Genomic DNA, 15,155 nt, shown 5'->3' on the forward strand with positions numbered 1-15,155 from the left:
ATTTCTATCTAGAAGATCCAGGGAAAAGGGTCCTTGTGGTCTGAAAAGTGTACATGGCTGTGTGTGGGAAATACCTGTTATTTTTCTCTCTCTCTTCTCTCTCCCCACTTTGCCCGAGGACAACCCAGATCACACAAAGTTATGTGGCAACAGAACAGGCAACTTAAACTCCAAGAGAACACTGTCTCTCTGGGGAGAGGCCTCAAAAATGGGCTCTTGCAAGCCAAGAGTGTGAGGGGAGTTCTGCTGAGGGGATAGCTGGAGAAGGTGGGCCCCGGTTCTGTGACAAACGGGAATAAATCCTAAGCCCACCCTGGAGCTCCACATGGGGGAGCCGTCCCAAGCAGCACAGCAAAGGCTCTGAGAACTGAAGTGACATGGGAACGCCTCCCATAGAAGGTGAGACAGGACTGTTAGGATGAACTTAACTGACTGACTGCCTGCTAAAACAATTACCATTTTCCAGCAGATTTTTAACAAGACCCAAGTGTCACAACATAATAATGAAAATAACCATTCTATTATCCCAAACTGCTTGTCACACAAAGAACCAAGAAAATGTGAGCAGTTCTCAAGGGTAAAGATACTCAATATAAACGCTTCTGTCAAGATGATCCAGATGTTGGACTTATCAAAGACTTTAAAGTGTCTACTATAAATATGCTCCCTGAAGTCAAACTAAATATATTTGAATGAATGGAAATGATTTGGAATGAGTGGAAAAATAGGAGTCTCTGCAGAGAAATATAAATTATAAATTAAGAATCAAATGGACATTTTAGCACTTATAAATACAATATCTGACATTTAAAAAACACATTGGATAGGCTCAACAGTAGACAGAGAAATGAATCTGTGAACTCGGATGCAGATCAATAAAAAATATCCAATCTGAAAAAAAAGATTAAAAGGAAAAAAAGAACAGTTCCTTAGGGACTGGCAGGACACTATCTAAAGGTCTAACTTTCATGTTATTGGAGCCCTGAGAGAAGATGAGAGACGAGTGCAGGAAAACAATTTGAATAAATGACTGAAAAATTCCCAAATTTGACGGAAGACATACATATTGAGATTCAAGAAGCCTCAGAAAACTCCATATAGGATAAAGCCAAACATGTAACAGCAAATTTGACAAAGAAGCATTTGGTTGGTATTGTCTCTTTAAATATGTCTATTTCCAAAAACACAGGTCACATCATCCTTAGGAAATACGAGCCTCATCACTACTTAAAGCCCTCAACTTGGATTGCTTACTCTTCCACTCAAGATTGCACAATTGTGGCCAGTGTCTTGCATGCCCGGGTGTATGGAATATGATTTTATATCTCTTTTCTCACAAATATATTTTTTTCATAAAAATCGTCACTGCCATCTTTCACTTATCATTAAGTAGTCATTTAATAACTAGAAATGATTTCTTAATTTAGTATTTTTTCTGAACCCCAAAAAAGAACAACAAAATAAGAATGAAAAAAAATGTAGGAAAAATGAAATTATATCTTTACTGAACCTTGTGTATTCTGAGTCTTGGCAATTTTGTCACTGATGAAATTTCCATTAGCTATTTTGTCAAATTCATCTGAAAATGCCTGGAAACACAAAGACAGTTTTGATTACTACAATCCTTAGTAGATAGACAAATTTGATTCATCACAGCTTATGGTCATGCATGCACAAATATTGATGAGAGAACAATTCTCAATGTACTGTTACTATCATTATATATTTTTAAAGTTATAAAAATACACATATTATTTCTACAAATGCATCCCATGAATATTATCAAAATGGGAACAAAGATATAAATACAAAAATATTGATTCAAGTGCTTTTTATTAAAATCAAGAAGAAAATACAACAGTTTAAAATCCAATAGGGAAATGGTTAAATACATTTTAGTATATCCCTGTGTTAAAATATTTAGCAGCCATTGGGAATTGCATTTTCAAAGAGTAGTTAATGGAATAGGGAAATACTCACTTTACACTATTAAATGAAAGAAGGTTAACTTTAATTATATTATTATGACACCACTTTGCAAAGTACATATGTATAGAAGACTAGAATGAAATATAACTAAAATAATTTCTGCATTTTGCATTGTTCGAAGTTTCTACAATGAATATGTATTTCTTTCATATTCGATAAGAGCAAGTAAGTTGTCAGTTGTTAAAAATATGGTGTTAAGAGAAAGACAATCACAAGAACACAGATACCTCAGTTTTTAACTTCTTAATTGTACCAAAAGAGGAATGGCTAGTGGAGTAGTGCATTTTGGAGCAAGAGGCTGTATTTTAGGTTTAATGAACTTATGAATTCCATTTCTTTGCCTGGTTGTGACACTCCAAAATCATCACTATTTTGTAAACAAGCAACAGAGAATTTTGTTGGTAAAAAACAAAAAGGACCAAGTAACATCTTGGCTAAAAGGCTGATACAATAAAGGAAAAGAACTGGAACAGATTATAGACTGAGGGTGTCAGACACATAGACCTCCAGAGCCCAGGCAGGTAACTACAAGTGTAAAGGTGAAGGATGTGACTCTGGAGGACCATACAGCACCTGCCATTCAGCCACAGCAAACTGTTCAGACAGAAACCCATACCCAATGTGTCAGAATGTTTGAAATTTTAGGTCACAGTGGACATCTGGAGTATTGTGTGAAATGTTTGATTTTAAAATACTAGCAACTGATTCAAAAAATTTTAAAACTAGAACAAATAAAGCATATCTAGAGGCCATGTTCAGACCATGGGCTGCTGTTTTGTAACCTTTGTTACCTCTAAACATCTCAATAAGTTTTGTTGTTTTTTTGTGTGCAAATATAACCAAAGTTTAACTGTCTTCAAAAGTCTTAAGTGAAAAAGTGTCACAGCCATGTACAGACAATCAATACTATTTCCAGTGGCAGTAAAGGTGTCTGCAGAGACTAATCCTTCTCCTGAATACTTGCAGAGGAACCTGAGCCTTTAAGAAAGGAAACAGGGCCTGGGGTTGCACAGCAATAATGAAAGTTGAAGGTTCAGGTCCATGTCAGAGGACTCGCTCCCCTATTCACCCATTCAAAACGCTCAGCACTTTCTCTCTAATTTAGTTCATTGTATGTGTATAAATCTTAGCTCCCAGAGTAATTATGATTGACAGGAGGGGAAGTATGTCCTACATACCCATCCCATGATCCACATCACCTTGTATAATGCGGGTCTTGGGGGGTTGTTCAAAAAGCATTTATTGACTAGAAATTACTATAGTTATTCAGACCAACTAAATGGACCATACTATCTTGGTCAGGTGGTTTGGTTATCCGAATAGAATTTATATTAGAATTGTTTGCTTCGTAAGAACTTAAAGGTAGTATTAGATCCAGGAAAAAATGGATAACCTAAAAATTCAAATGGTCCAACGATTCATGAACATCTGCTGGGTTGCTGGCCTTGATCTGATCATTAAATTCTTGTACTACCATGGAACTTTTCAAACATTTAATGTCATTTATTCTACTGGACTCCAAGGACTTGGAGGCAGGGATAATGGCCTCTTATTAAATGCCTCTTGTTCTCCCATAATGTACAGTCCAGCGGCTCACCCATAGGTGATGTTCAGCAAATGTGATCTGGTCCATGAACTCTCTTTGACTTCTGGTACCAAATCTCCAAATTCCAGGGGGTATGTGCTGAGTTCATTCTTACCATATCCTGCAGTTGTATTTCATCCTGACAATCTCCTATTTATAGGACCACAACTGTGCTTTTATATTATGTACTAGAGGCCCATTGCTCAAAATTAGTGCACGGGTGGGGTGTTCCTCAGCCCAGCCTGCACCCTCTCAAAATCCGGGACCCCTGGGGGGATGTCCAACTGCCAGCGGGATCGGGCCTAAACTGGCAGTCGCACATCCTTCTCTCAATCCAGGACCGCTGGCTCCTAACTGCTTGCCTCCCTTCCTGCCTGATCACCCTAACCACTCTGTCTGCCTGCCTGATCACCCCTAACCGCTCGCCTGCCTGATCACCCCTATCAGCTCAACTGCCTTCCCCATCACCCTAACCACCTGCCTGCCTGCCTGATTGCCCCTAACCGCCCCTGCCTCGGCCCCCACCACCTCGGCTTTGTCTGGAAGGACGTGCAGAATGATGTCCAGAAGGTTGTTCGGCTGTCCAGTCTAATTAGCATATTATGCTTTTATTATTATAGATAAAAATTTCTGTGTTCATATGGAAGAAAATACTATAGATTGAAAGAAGGTTAAGGAACATGTCAACTCCACTGCAATATATAGGCCTTGTTTGGATGCTGATACAAACAAACAAGCTGTAAAAACAAAACATTTATGTGACAATTGGAAATATGAACATTGACTTGATAATTGATGAGATAAAGGAATGATTGTCAATTTATTTTATGTGTGAAAGAGTACTGTGGTATTGTTACTTTTTTTAAGTGAAGGGAAACTCTTCATTGTTTAAAAAAAATGTTTTTATTGACTTGAGAGAGGTAAGTGAAACAGCAATGAGAGAGAAACATTGATTGACTGTCTCCTACATGCCCCCTAAAAGAGATCCAGCCTGCAACCCAGGCATGTGCGTTGACTGGGAATCAAACCTGCGACCTCTCAGTGCATGAGACAATGATCAAGCAATTGAGCCACACCATCCAGGGCCATGGTGTTGTTACTTTTTAAATTCCAATGTCTAAAATAAATACTGACTTGTTTATGGGTAAAATGTGTATCTGGATTTGCTTCAAAATAATAGGGGGCCCTGGCAAAGTGGTTTAGTTGGTTGAAGTGTCTTCCCATACACCAGAAGGTTGTGGGTTGGGCACATACCTAGGTTTCAGGTTCAATTCCCAGTAAGTGTGTGCGTGATGTTTCTCACATCAATGTCTCTCTCTCTCTCTCTCTCTCTCTCTCTCTCTCTCTCTCTCTCTCTCTTTCTCTCCTCCTCCTCTCTCTTTCTTCCTTCCTCTCTCTCTAAAAACAAAAATCAATAAAAACATTCTCGGGTGACCATTAAAAATAAATAATTTTAAAAATAGTATGGGAAAAAGGGCAATAAATGGAGATAGAGATAAAACATGTTAGCCATAGGTTGATCATTGTGAAGATGAGTGATGGTTATAAGGGAGTTTACTGTACTATTTTGTTGATGTTTGTACATGTTTGAAGTTTTCCTAAATAAGAAGCTAATTTTTTCTATATCCATAACTTTGCTTGAAAATTACCGTGCTTCAACTAGCCTACAGTGCTACTTTACTTTCCTGCATGGGAAATACATGGAAGAAACAACCCATTAGACCAAGAAGACATTGGATACCATTAGGGCTCAGTTGACAAAATAACCAGAAACGAGTGAAGCTGTACCTGAATATTCCCGTGATCACTCGGGTGCAGCACAAAGCAAACCTCTTGTAAAGCTGTTGGTTGACTGTTGCTACTAAATTTGAACACTTCCGAAATGATCAATTCAGCAAAAACAGTCTTAGGAAACCCCAAATTGCCTGTTCCTATGGCTGGAAACGCAATTGAGTTTAAGGACAAGTTCTCAGTCATTTCCAAACTATTTCTGATTATGTCTTGCATGATCTGAAAAGTACAAAGCACATTCTTATATATTTTTGCCTAGAAATGGGAGTTAGGAAAAAAAAACAATTTAGCAACTTTGTGATCTCTGTCTACTCCTTTTTGCTTTCAACAAAAAGCAGGATGAGGGCAGTCTGAAGGGGAAAGAAAAATACAGGAAAAAGAAAAGAGAATGTAAGAAACCCTACAAAATGATTCACATGCACTTAGCAATGAAGGAAAGAAGCAAAGCAACTACTGTTCTAATCCTTCATGATCTTCCATTCTTCATGCCCTCACCTTACCTTCCTCACTGAAGATGTGCTATCTTTGCCTGGCCAGTGTTGCTCAGTGATTGAGCATCGACCTATGAACCAGGAGGTCATGGTTCCATTCCTGGTCAAGGCATGTGCCTGGATTGCAGGCTCGATCCCCAGTAGGAGGTCGTGCAGGAGGCAGCTGATCAATGATTCTCTCTCATTGATGTTTCTATCTCTCTCTACCTCTCCCTTCCATTCTAAAATCATTTTTTTAAATAGGCTATCCTCAATAACTCTTCCCTATCTTCAATAAAAGTCTCCAGGAGCAGTCGGCTACACTAAAAGAAAGGGCCATAATGATGGAACCCGCCATGAACGTGATGTTATTGCAGAAGAGAAACAGACAGGGTGGAATTAGGGAAAAGAGAACAATGGGGTACCCAATTTCCCAGAGAATTTAAAACCAGACCCCACCTTGAGTGAAGATGTATCACCATTGTTCCAGTTCGGAGCCACCACGTGAAGCACTTGGTTGCATTGCAGATTACAACCAGTGGTTTGAAGAATCGTGCCCATGTCCACAGCTATACCTTGTCCAGCTGCGTTCAATTCCTTCTGGAGATTTGGCCCGGCTTTTGCCAAGAGGGCCTGAGAAAGGGGCCCACTATTAAGGTTGAGATCCCGAGGAATGGAGTTGATGACAACGTCAGCCTAAGACAAAACCAACAATTTGTTTCAAATTCTAACAAAAAGCATTCATCAAGGATTACTGTATTTGGGCGATTGGACTTGGCACAATGGGGACAACTAAAGATTATTGTTTTCAGAGGCAAATACCACCCAAGACAATGTGTTATTAGATACTTATTTAAATTACACTCCAGGACAAAGAGAGCTGTCAAAAACTGGGATCACTGAAGGAGTCCAGAGGAAGTGCCATTGGTGGCCACTGAGTACACCTTGTGTGATGTGGGCTCTTTGGGAATAGTTGAAGCAGGCAGGGGGAGAAGGGGAAATCATTCAGAAGGGGGAACACATACATGGTGGGTGTGAGCTGTTGAGCTGATAGGCAGCTTCTACAGAAAAATGGTGCAGCCAGGCTGGCAATGTTACCGTGGGGGCAGACTGCAGAGGACCTCAAGTGCCAGGCCATCTGGACTTCCTGACAAACAGTGAGAAGCTATGGAAGCTTTTCCAGCAGGACATGTGAGCAGACTAATCAGCTAGAGTAAGACACCAAGAAAAGAGAGGAGAAGGAATGTGACTAAGTCATTTTCAAAGCTGTCCTGCATGGGTCACGGACAAGCAACACATGGCAGGTACTGTGGCATCAGAACTTAAACATCTGTGGGAGAAAAAGGAATGGAAGAAACATCTTACTATTTAGTGTTCAAGAAGGAAAAGGAATGGAACTCATTCCAATGACTGACTAGGGGTCAAAAGTTTCTTGTTTATGTATTTGTTTTTTTCAATGAGAAACTAAATCATTTTAGAACATTTTCTAAATAGTGCCTGAACAAATTCCAATCTTGCCTCTACCATTTGTTAGCTGTGAGAGTTGTGCGAATTACTTAGCCCCTCTAAGTCTCATTCCTTCATCTCTTTGAGAAGAATAATAATCCTGGAATCTACCTCATGGCATTTAATGAGAAAATGCAAGCCAAGCACTTAGCATAGTGCTTGGCACATACTAAGTAATCATTGTTAGCAATTAGTCTTCTAATTATCATTTAAGATTTATACATATAAGGAAGAAGACCCACAGAATGGGGAAAAACATTTGCAAATCATAATCTGGTAAGGGACTTATATCCAAAATACATAAAGAATTCTTAAAATTCAGTAAAAAAAAAGATAACCCAATTGCCCTAGCTGGTTTAGCTCAGTGGATAGAGTGTCAGCCTGCGGACTGAAGGTCTCAGGTTCGATTCCAGTCAAGGGCACATTCTGGGTTGCAGGCTCCATCCTCAGTAGAGGACGTGCAGGAGGCAGCTGATCAAAAATTCTCTCACCATTGATGTTTCCATGTCTTTCTCCCAATCCCTTCCTGTCTGAAATCAATAAAAATATCTTTTTTTAAAAAGATAACCCAATTTAAAAGTGGTCAAAGGATCTGAATAGGTATTTCTCCAAAGAAGATAGGCAAATGGCCTTCCCTAGGAATCTCTTCCCCAGGCCTGCCCACAATCCTCAAAGGAAGGAAGGAACATCTGGCACAGCAGGGGCTTCCAGGGCTATTTCCATTAGCCAGAGCCTGTGTTGAAGAGGTTGTTAAATATGTTTTAAAAAAACACATGACACCGCTGGCAGACCTACAATAAATGTCCCCACATAGTACTCAGAAGACTTCCAGCTGAAGTTTTCACTTTCCTTCCCACAGCTTCTTACTGGTGTTGGGTGCTGATTGTACCTCAGATTCAGGCCTCCAGGCTCAACCTGGTTCAATTCCACTGACAAGATTCCTGTCTGCTGTCCCCACTCTACCCTCTATATCTGCTATCAGTAAATTTGATAGGAAATTAACCTCAGATTTGCCAAAATATCACAGGTCTGAAGGCCCTGAACAAATATAGAGAGCCTTGTAATTGTAAGCCATTATTGTGGATTTTCACATTTACTGGGAACCTGGTGATCTGAATACACTTCCAGGTCCCACAGATAACTGGCCACCCTCTATCAGTAAATGCTGTGGTGAAGTAGCCCAATTGTCTAAGGAAATTTGTTTCCAAGTCAGCATGGAGAGCATGGGATTCTCTCCCTAATTCTCCCTTGAACCTAACCTTCCTTTGGCAACAGACTCCCTGGAGTTGCAGCACCCAGTGGGTGTTCTGTAAAAGGGACACTCACCATAGCATTCTGCACGTCTCCTTTCACCAACAGGATCCTCAGACCGCCTGGGCACAGCAGCATTTGTCTGTTTCCATCAGTGTTTCTCGGGCCCGGCTGGACGCCTGCTGGTACACTGGGCAGGGAAGCAGTACCAGGCTTGTTGTTTTTAAATACAGTTTTCACAGTTTCAGCAAAGGCCTCAACAGTCTTCTCAGCTAAATCCACAAGGTAAACCTCTTTTAAGGTGCGTCCAGCCCAGTTATACTGGAAGGATTCCTTGATGGCCAAAACAATGGTCTCCACACACTGGGATAAGGGAAAGCCACCGTCTCCAGAACTAATGGCAGGGATGGCTATGGATTGGTACTGGCATTTAGAAGCCAAATGGAGACTTTTCTTCACGGCATTCTTTAACTGTGACACACACCCCAGAACATCACTGCTGTCCCACTTGGGTCCTACTGCGTGGATCACCTGGTGGTATGGGAGCTTTCCTGCTTTCGAGATGGTGGCATGGCCAATTGCAATCTTACCCTTTTTCTTGACTATCCGGTCACAGTCTGCTTGGAGCTCAGGTCCCGCTGCCTTTGAAAGAGCAGCAGCCAGGCCCCCACTGAGACGGAGGTCCTCGTTTGCGGCATTCACCACCACTTCAACAGGAAACCGTGTCAAGTCTCCTTTCTGTACAATCAGCGAGACTCCAGGGGCCAATTCTGTCCGACAGGAGCACGTCTGCCCATCACTGCCACCTCCCTCCTTCTTTCCTTCATTCTGCAGTAGTTCCACAAAACAACCAAGTGACCGTACCTCACGTTTATAATACCATGGTTTATCCCGGAAGGACTGGCTGGCTCCTGGCTTATCAATACTGATGGTTTTAACACAAACTGAATCCCTGGCTTGCTTGAGGATGTTCATTCCCTCCAGGACTTCGGCCTTTGAGCCAGTTAGTAAAATGCCTTTTGGTTTGTTCCTAGAATTGAAATCTACCTGAACATTTAGCTTGTTCATCTTTAACTTTTGCAAGAATAACTTCTTCTCTGCCTTTAAATAATCAATAACTAAGGGAGGCTTTACTTCAAGGAATCTCTCTATTTTCATGTTTTTTTCCACAAAGTCAAAAAGGAAGTTATAGATGTCATTTACTTCTCTCACGCAGCCTGCAATAATGACCTCAGCTGTGGTTCCTGAAGTTAACTCACTGATTGTTACAGTCTTTGAGGAGGAATTAAGTTTCTTCGGCAAATTGTTAGTGATGGCTTTCCATCTCTTGCTGTTAAGAAATTCCCGGTCCTCAATGTCTATGCGCTTATAACTTAAGGCACTGACCATTTGCTTCTCAGCTTCTAAGAGGATTTCAGAAGAACAGCCGGTTAAGAAAACAGTTGTGCCCTCTAGCTCATAAACTGCAAGGATTTTCTGTGCTATCAAAAGAGACTTGGAGAGTTCTGAACAGTTGACCTGTTGCAAAAACTGCAAAACCTCCGGGGGAAGTTGAATGCTTTTCTGAACCATGGTGTACACCTTTTCCTGGACTTCACACTTTGCTTTATACACATCTACACCGAGTCCTTTAAAGCACATGTGTTGGGTGGCTCTGTCATAAAACATCTCCATCTCTGGGTACTCCCTGCGGAGACGCTCCTGCACACCGCTGTGGCACAAAAGAGAATACTTTCTTGGAGACATGGCCACTTTCTCCTTTAGACTTTGCTCTTCTCTTTTAACTTTTTGAGTGGCGTTTTCTATTAATTCCTTGATTTGTGGCTCAATGTTTTGTACATCCTCTGATTTCCCCACTAAGGTTACAATCCCCATACCTGTATCAAACTCAATCAAAATTCTTTCATCTTCTAAGTCATTTTTCATGATGTCCCACACTACTGGGTCCACTTTAAATAGGGTAACTTTAAATCTAGACCTGATGCCAAAGAAGGCTGTGGAAGCATCTTTCTTCCAGTTCTTGATACTTTTTCTTCCTTGATTGACTAAGGTGGCTGCAGGTCTGATGGTGATTTCACCATTGAGTGGGGACCATGTTAGCTCACAGTGAGAACGTCTCACTTCTTCATTTATCTCCTCAATCAGATGATTCCTCTTGTGTAAGAACTTCCATAAAGAAAGATCCAAAGATTCTTTAAATGGTGCTGGAAGCTTGATCAGAGGCTTCTCCTTTCCATACAAAGCTGTGCCCAAGGAGGTATAATATGGGAACACTGACAGCGGCATGTTATTGAGGTCAAGCTTCTTGGTCATGATGGTGTCTAACACTTAAAAGGAAAGAAATAAAGTAAAGTAATCCCAGGGTAATAGGTTTCAAATGAAAACAAACAAACAAAACTTTCCTATTTTGGAGGGTGGGGGGCAATCCTAGTGTTTGTAGAACTTTGATGTTGCAACATAGTATTAAAAGAGCAGCTCTACTCTCAAAGTGCTCAAGTATAAATTGATATGTATTAACACTGCACAGGTATCCCTTGTGTAATGGAGTAATTACTTTCTAGCCAAGATCACTGTATGATGAATTCTGTTATGTAAATTACATTTTCCGTTTTTTTGATACACTGATATATCACCACCAGGTTAAGAAATAGATATGACTTTGGTCACAACACAAACATGGGGATACTCCTTGCGCCAGTGTAAGAATATTTTGGTGCTTAAAGCCAACCTTGTCTAAGAATCATGCTATGTGCTGTTTCTTGTGCCTTTCGCAATTTTAGGCTTCATAGGTGACTTAGATTCCATTATTACTTCTCAGAGGAGGAGCATAATAATAATTATCATAGCTTACTAGGTGTGTCAGACACTATTTTAGTGCTTTACATATATTTAATTAATTTAATCCTCATGACAACTCTTGAGATAGACACACTATCATTATCATCATCATCACTAATTACAAATGATAAAACTCAGGGTAGCCCTAGCTGGTTTGGCTCAGTGGATAGAGCATGGACCTGTGGACTGAAGGGTCCCGGTTCGGTTCTGGTCAAGGGCAAATGCCCGGGTTGTGGGCTTGATCAAGAGGCAGTCATTCAATGATTCTCTCTCATCATTGATGTTTCTATTTCTCTCTCTCCCTCCCTTCCTCTCTGAAATCAATAAAAATATATAAAAATAAAATAAAAATCTTAAAAAAAGCACCTCTGGCTAGTAAAAATTAGATAACTCTAATAGGGTCATGTAGACTGTAAATGTCTGAGCTAAGATTCAAATCAGTTTCTTTTTGACCCCAAAGACCACTCTCTTGCCCTTCTACCAAGGGTTCCAAACCAAGTTCATCCTCAAAGTCATCAGAGCACAGCCCAGAGACTGATTCAGCAAGTCCTGCACCTCCCCCATCCCTACTACAATCAGTCTCTTGCCACTTTTACTGGGACAGTCGCTAGGATGGTAGATGGGCATGTCTGTGTGTGGATGGGCAGATACTCTTCTCCCCAAACTCATTTTGTGGTAGTTATTACAAGAGTCTAAGAAGGAAGGGAATTAGAACGAATTTCAGTAACAACTTGGATTAAATAGCATCCTTGTGGAAAGATGTTAAAAATAACTTCACTTGTGATGATTGGATCCTAGGCCTTGAGCCAGACATAATAAAAAGAACATGGTCTTCAGAGATCCAGACACATAGCCTCAACTTCCCCATGTGGCCCCGTACACGCTACAGCCTGGGCAGTACCAGTGACCACTAACACTGACTGAGCACCCACCATGTGCCAAGCACTTTGCAGATATACTTTCATTTAATCCTCATAATGTTCCTGCGAGGTAAGTAATAGCAGGAACTCTGTTTTACACATGAGAAAACATAGGATTTGGTGGGTTTAGTAACTTGTCCAAGATCACAAAGCTAGTAAGCACCAAAGCCAGATTTGAACATGGATCTATCTGATACAAGAACCATCAAAGAGATCTTAAATTTTCCATTCCATTCCCTCTTCTGTAAAGAAAGAGTAACTAAATCTAACCATGCAGGTTATTATGGGGATTCAGTGAGATACTATGGCAGAAAACAGCCAAAAATCTCATGTACAATAGGTGTTTTATAAGGGTTCCCTTCCTTAAGATTTTGTGAATCAGATTTGAGGAAATGGAACCAAATAATATCAGAGTGAAGTGCCTAACATTCATCTCAAATAATCTACATATAAAACAATACTGCTAAATAAATTCTGTTCTTAACCCATCTTTATCGACAGTTTGCCTCATTATTGGTAACCCACCGTAAGTGGTGAAATATCCCACAAGAAAAATTCATGTTATAGGTGAACAGGAAATTGGGGAAAAGTGGAGAACTTAAAAGCATTGATCATGGGCCCAGACTGCCGTGGTTCAAATCCTGCCTCTGTCATTCACTAGCTGTGGAACCTTGGTCAAGTGATTTGACCTTTCTGTACCTCAGTTTCTTCATTTGTAAAATAAGGATTACAATAATAGCAACGCCTGTAAAGCAATGTCTATAAATCCACTTTGTAGCACTCTGCAGAGCTCTGCAACTGTCCAGAGTGAGAAAGAGAAAGTCAGTGTATCTTAGACCCTGGAAAACGGGGAATGAGCGAAGTTAGGGAGGAGGCATGACCAACATAGTCAGATGGTTCAAAGATGTCAAGTGAAATGGAACGTTTGAGAGGATCCTACTGTTCACAGGTGTAGCTCAGGTATAAAATAAACCTCAAGAGACTTGGGAAGAAGGCGGCGGGAGGGCTGAGGTGAGGGGGAGAGTGTGAGTCAGTGAGGAGGTATGTGGACATGTGTGCTGTGTGTGTGAGTGAGTGAGGGATAGTCAGACACTGCAGGAGAATCAGGAGCTAGCAGACCAGGCTCTCTTGGACAGGGAGCCCCTGGCATTGATGCAGGCACTCCCTGGGCTGCCAGGCTCAGACACAGAGCTCATGCCACCTTCAAGGGGGAGAGGCCTCCTCTAGGAACTCAACATCACCATCACCCAGACTGGCCTTGGACAATGCCTGGGACCCTGCAGTCACAACAGCCAAAATCCTGCTGCCCTGCCCACAGACCTGCAGACCCTAGGACATCTATCTGCTAGGGCAAATGGTTCCCGCAGCAAAAACTCAGACTTTACCCTCCCCGGTTGATGGCCCTAGATACGGTGGTTGCGCTGCTCCAGTGTGCAGGTCCCCCGAGTCTGCCACCCAAGCAGGCAGAACCTCAGGTGCCTCTGTGAGCCGCCGCTGGGTGCACGAGCGTACCTAACAAAGAGCACAAGGCCCCTGTAGCAGTAAGTGGGACTTCTGCCCCCCTGGCAGCTGACCTCCAGACACCCCAGTTTCACCGAACCAGTGCACAGGCTCCCCTGAGTCTGCCTCCTTGAACCTCCACTGGGTGTGTGCATATCCAACTAAGGGAACACGGCCACTGCAACAAAACTGGCACCTCCCCCTCCCTGGCTAATGACCTCTGAAAACCGTGGTCGTGCTGATCAAGCATGCGGGGCCCCTCTATGAGCTGCCACTGGGCATATGCCTCTACAAACAAGGGTGCAAAGTTCCATGACTTCCCCCTCCTGCCAGCCTGCTTTTGGACACCTTGGTGAGTTACTGAGGACTCCCCACACTGTTCCAGCCACAGACTATGAGACTCCCACATCCGCAGTTGCTGGCTCCTGACACCCTCGTGCTCACAGAGGGAAATCACCTTGGCCAGAGTCCCACTGCTTCTACCACAGAGTATGGGACAGCTGCCCCCCACCATCATGGGCTCTGAGATCCTCCTAGTGAGTTGCAGAGTGAGATTACCCAAGCAAGAGTCACACAACAATGGCCAAAGTCAAAGTATCTGAGCCTGAGACCTGAGACCCCTTCCTCCCAGGCTGTGGACTCCAGGAACTCACAGTGAACACATTCCAGTGAGACCTCAGGCAACCCTTTTCACAAGAGTCTGAACCACAAACACATCCACAACACCTTGAACAATAAAGCCGGAAGTGTGTCACCTTGCCAGACAATCCATGACGAGACTTCATCCATGAACCAGAAACTAACATTCAAGACCCAAGTACATCAGGAGAACCCAAATAGCTCAAATAGGAGGCTCCTCTAGATCACCAAGCCCAGGGAATTTGAGATTCTGCACCACTGGGCCCCCAAAATCATCAACTACATAGCACCACCCCCAAAAGAACCTGGGTAGCAAAGCAGTTGGATCTAAGACATAGAAACAATTAAATCGTTACAGCAAAAAATGGGGAGACAAAAAAACAATCTCGAAAGGAAAGAAAAAGAGAAATCACCAGAGGAGGAATTAAATGAAGTGGAGACAAGTAACTTGTCAGAGAAAAAAAGCAGAGTAGTGGTTTTAAGGATGCTTAAACGTCAGGATGACAAATACACACAACTCAATGAGAATTATAAGGAGCTGAATGAGAATGTCACCAACATGAAAAGGAATCAAGAGGAAATGAAGAATGACATCGCCACAATAAAGGACACAATGGAAGGCTTCAACAGTAGACTAGAAGAAGTGGAGTACTGCATCAGAAGACG

The 15,155-nt window shown here is 41.9% G+C and overlaps 1 protein-coding gene across 1 annotated transcript in view; it reads right to left on the bottom strand.

The window, feature by feature from the left end:
* The window catches only part of LOC102432831 (poly [ADP-ribose] polymerase 14-like), a 54,912-nt gene that overhangs the window by 21,225 nt on the left and 18,532 nt on the right, over positions 1–15,155 (bottom strand). Inside the window, exons 6-9 of the mRNA XM_006107659.3 lie at positions 8,668–10,919; positions 6,295–6,531; positions 5,363–5,584; positions 1,511–1,589 (exon numbers count right to left, since the gene is read on the bottom strand). Of these exons, the coding sequence (XP_006107721.1) occupies positions 1,511–1,589; positions 5,363–5,584; positions 6,295–6,531; positions 8,668–10,919 (2,790 nt within the window). The remainder of the gene's footprint in view (positions 1–1,510; positions 1,590–5,362; positions 5,585–6,294; positions 6,532–8,667; positions 10,920–15,155) is intronic.

This window comes from Myotis lucifugus, unplaced genomic scaffold (assembly GCF_000147115.1).
Source record: "Myotis lucifugus unplaced genomic scaffold, Myoluc2.0 scaffold_1325, whole genome shotgun sequence".
In the NCBI taxonomy this organism is placed as follows: Eukaryota; Metazoa; Chordata; class Mammalia; order Chiroptera; family Vespertilionidae; genus Myotis; species Myotis lucifugus.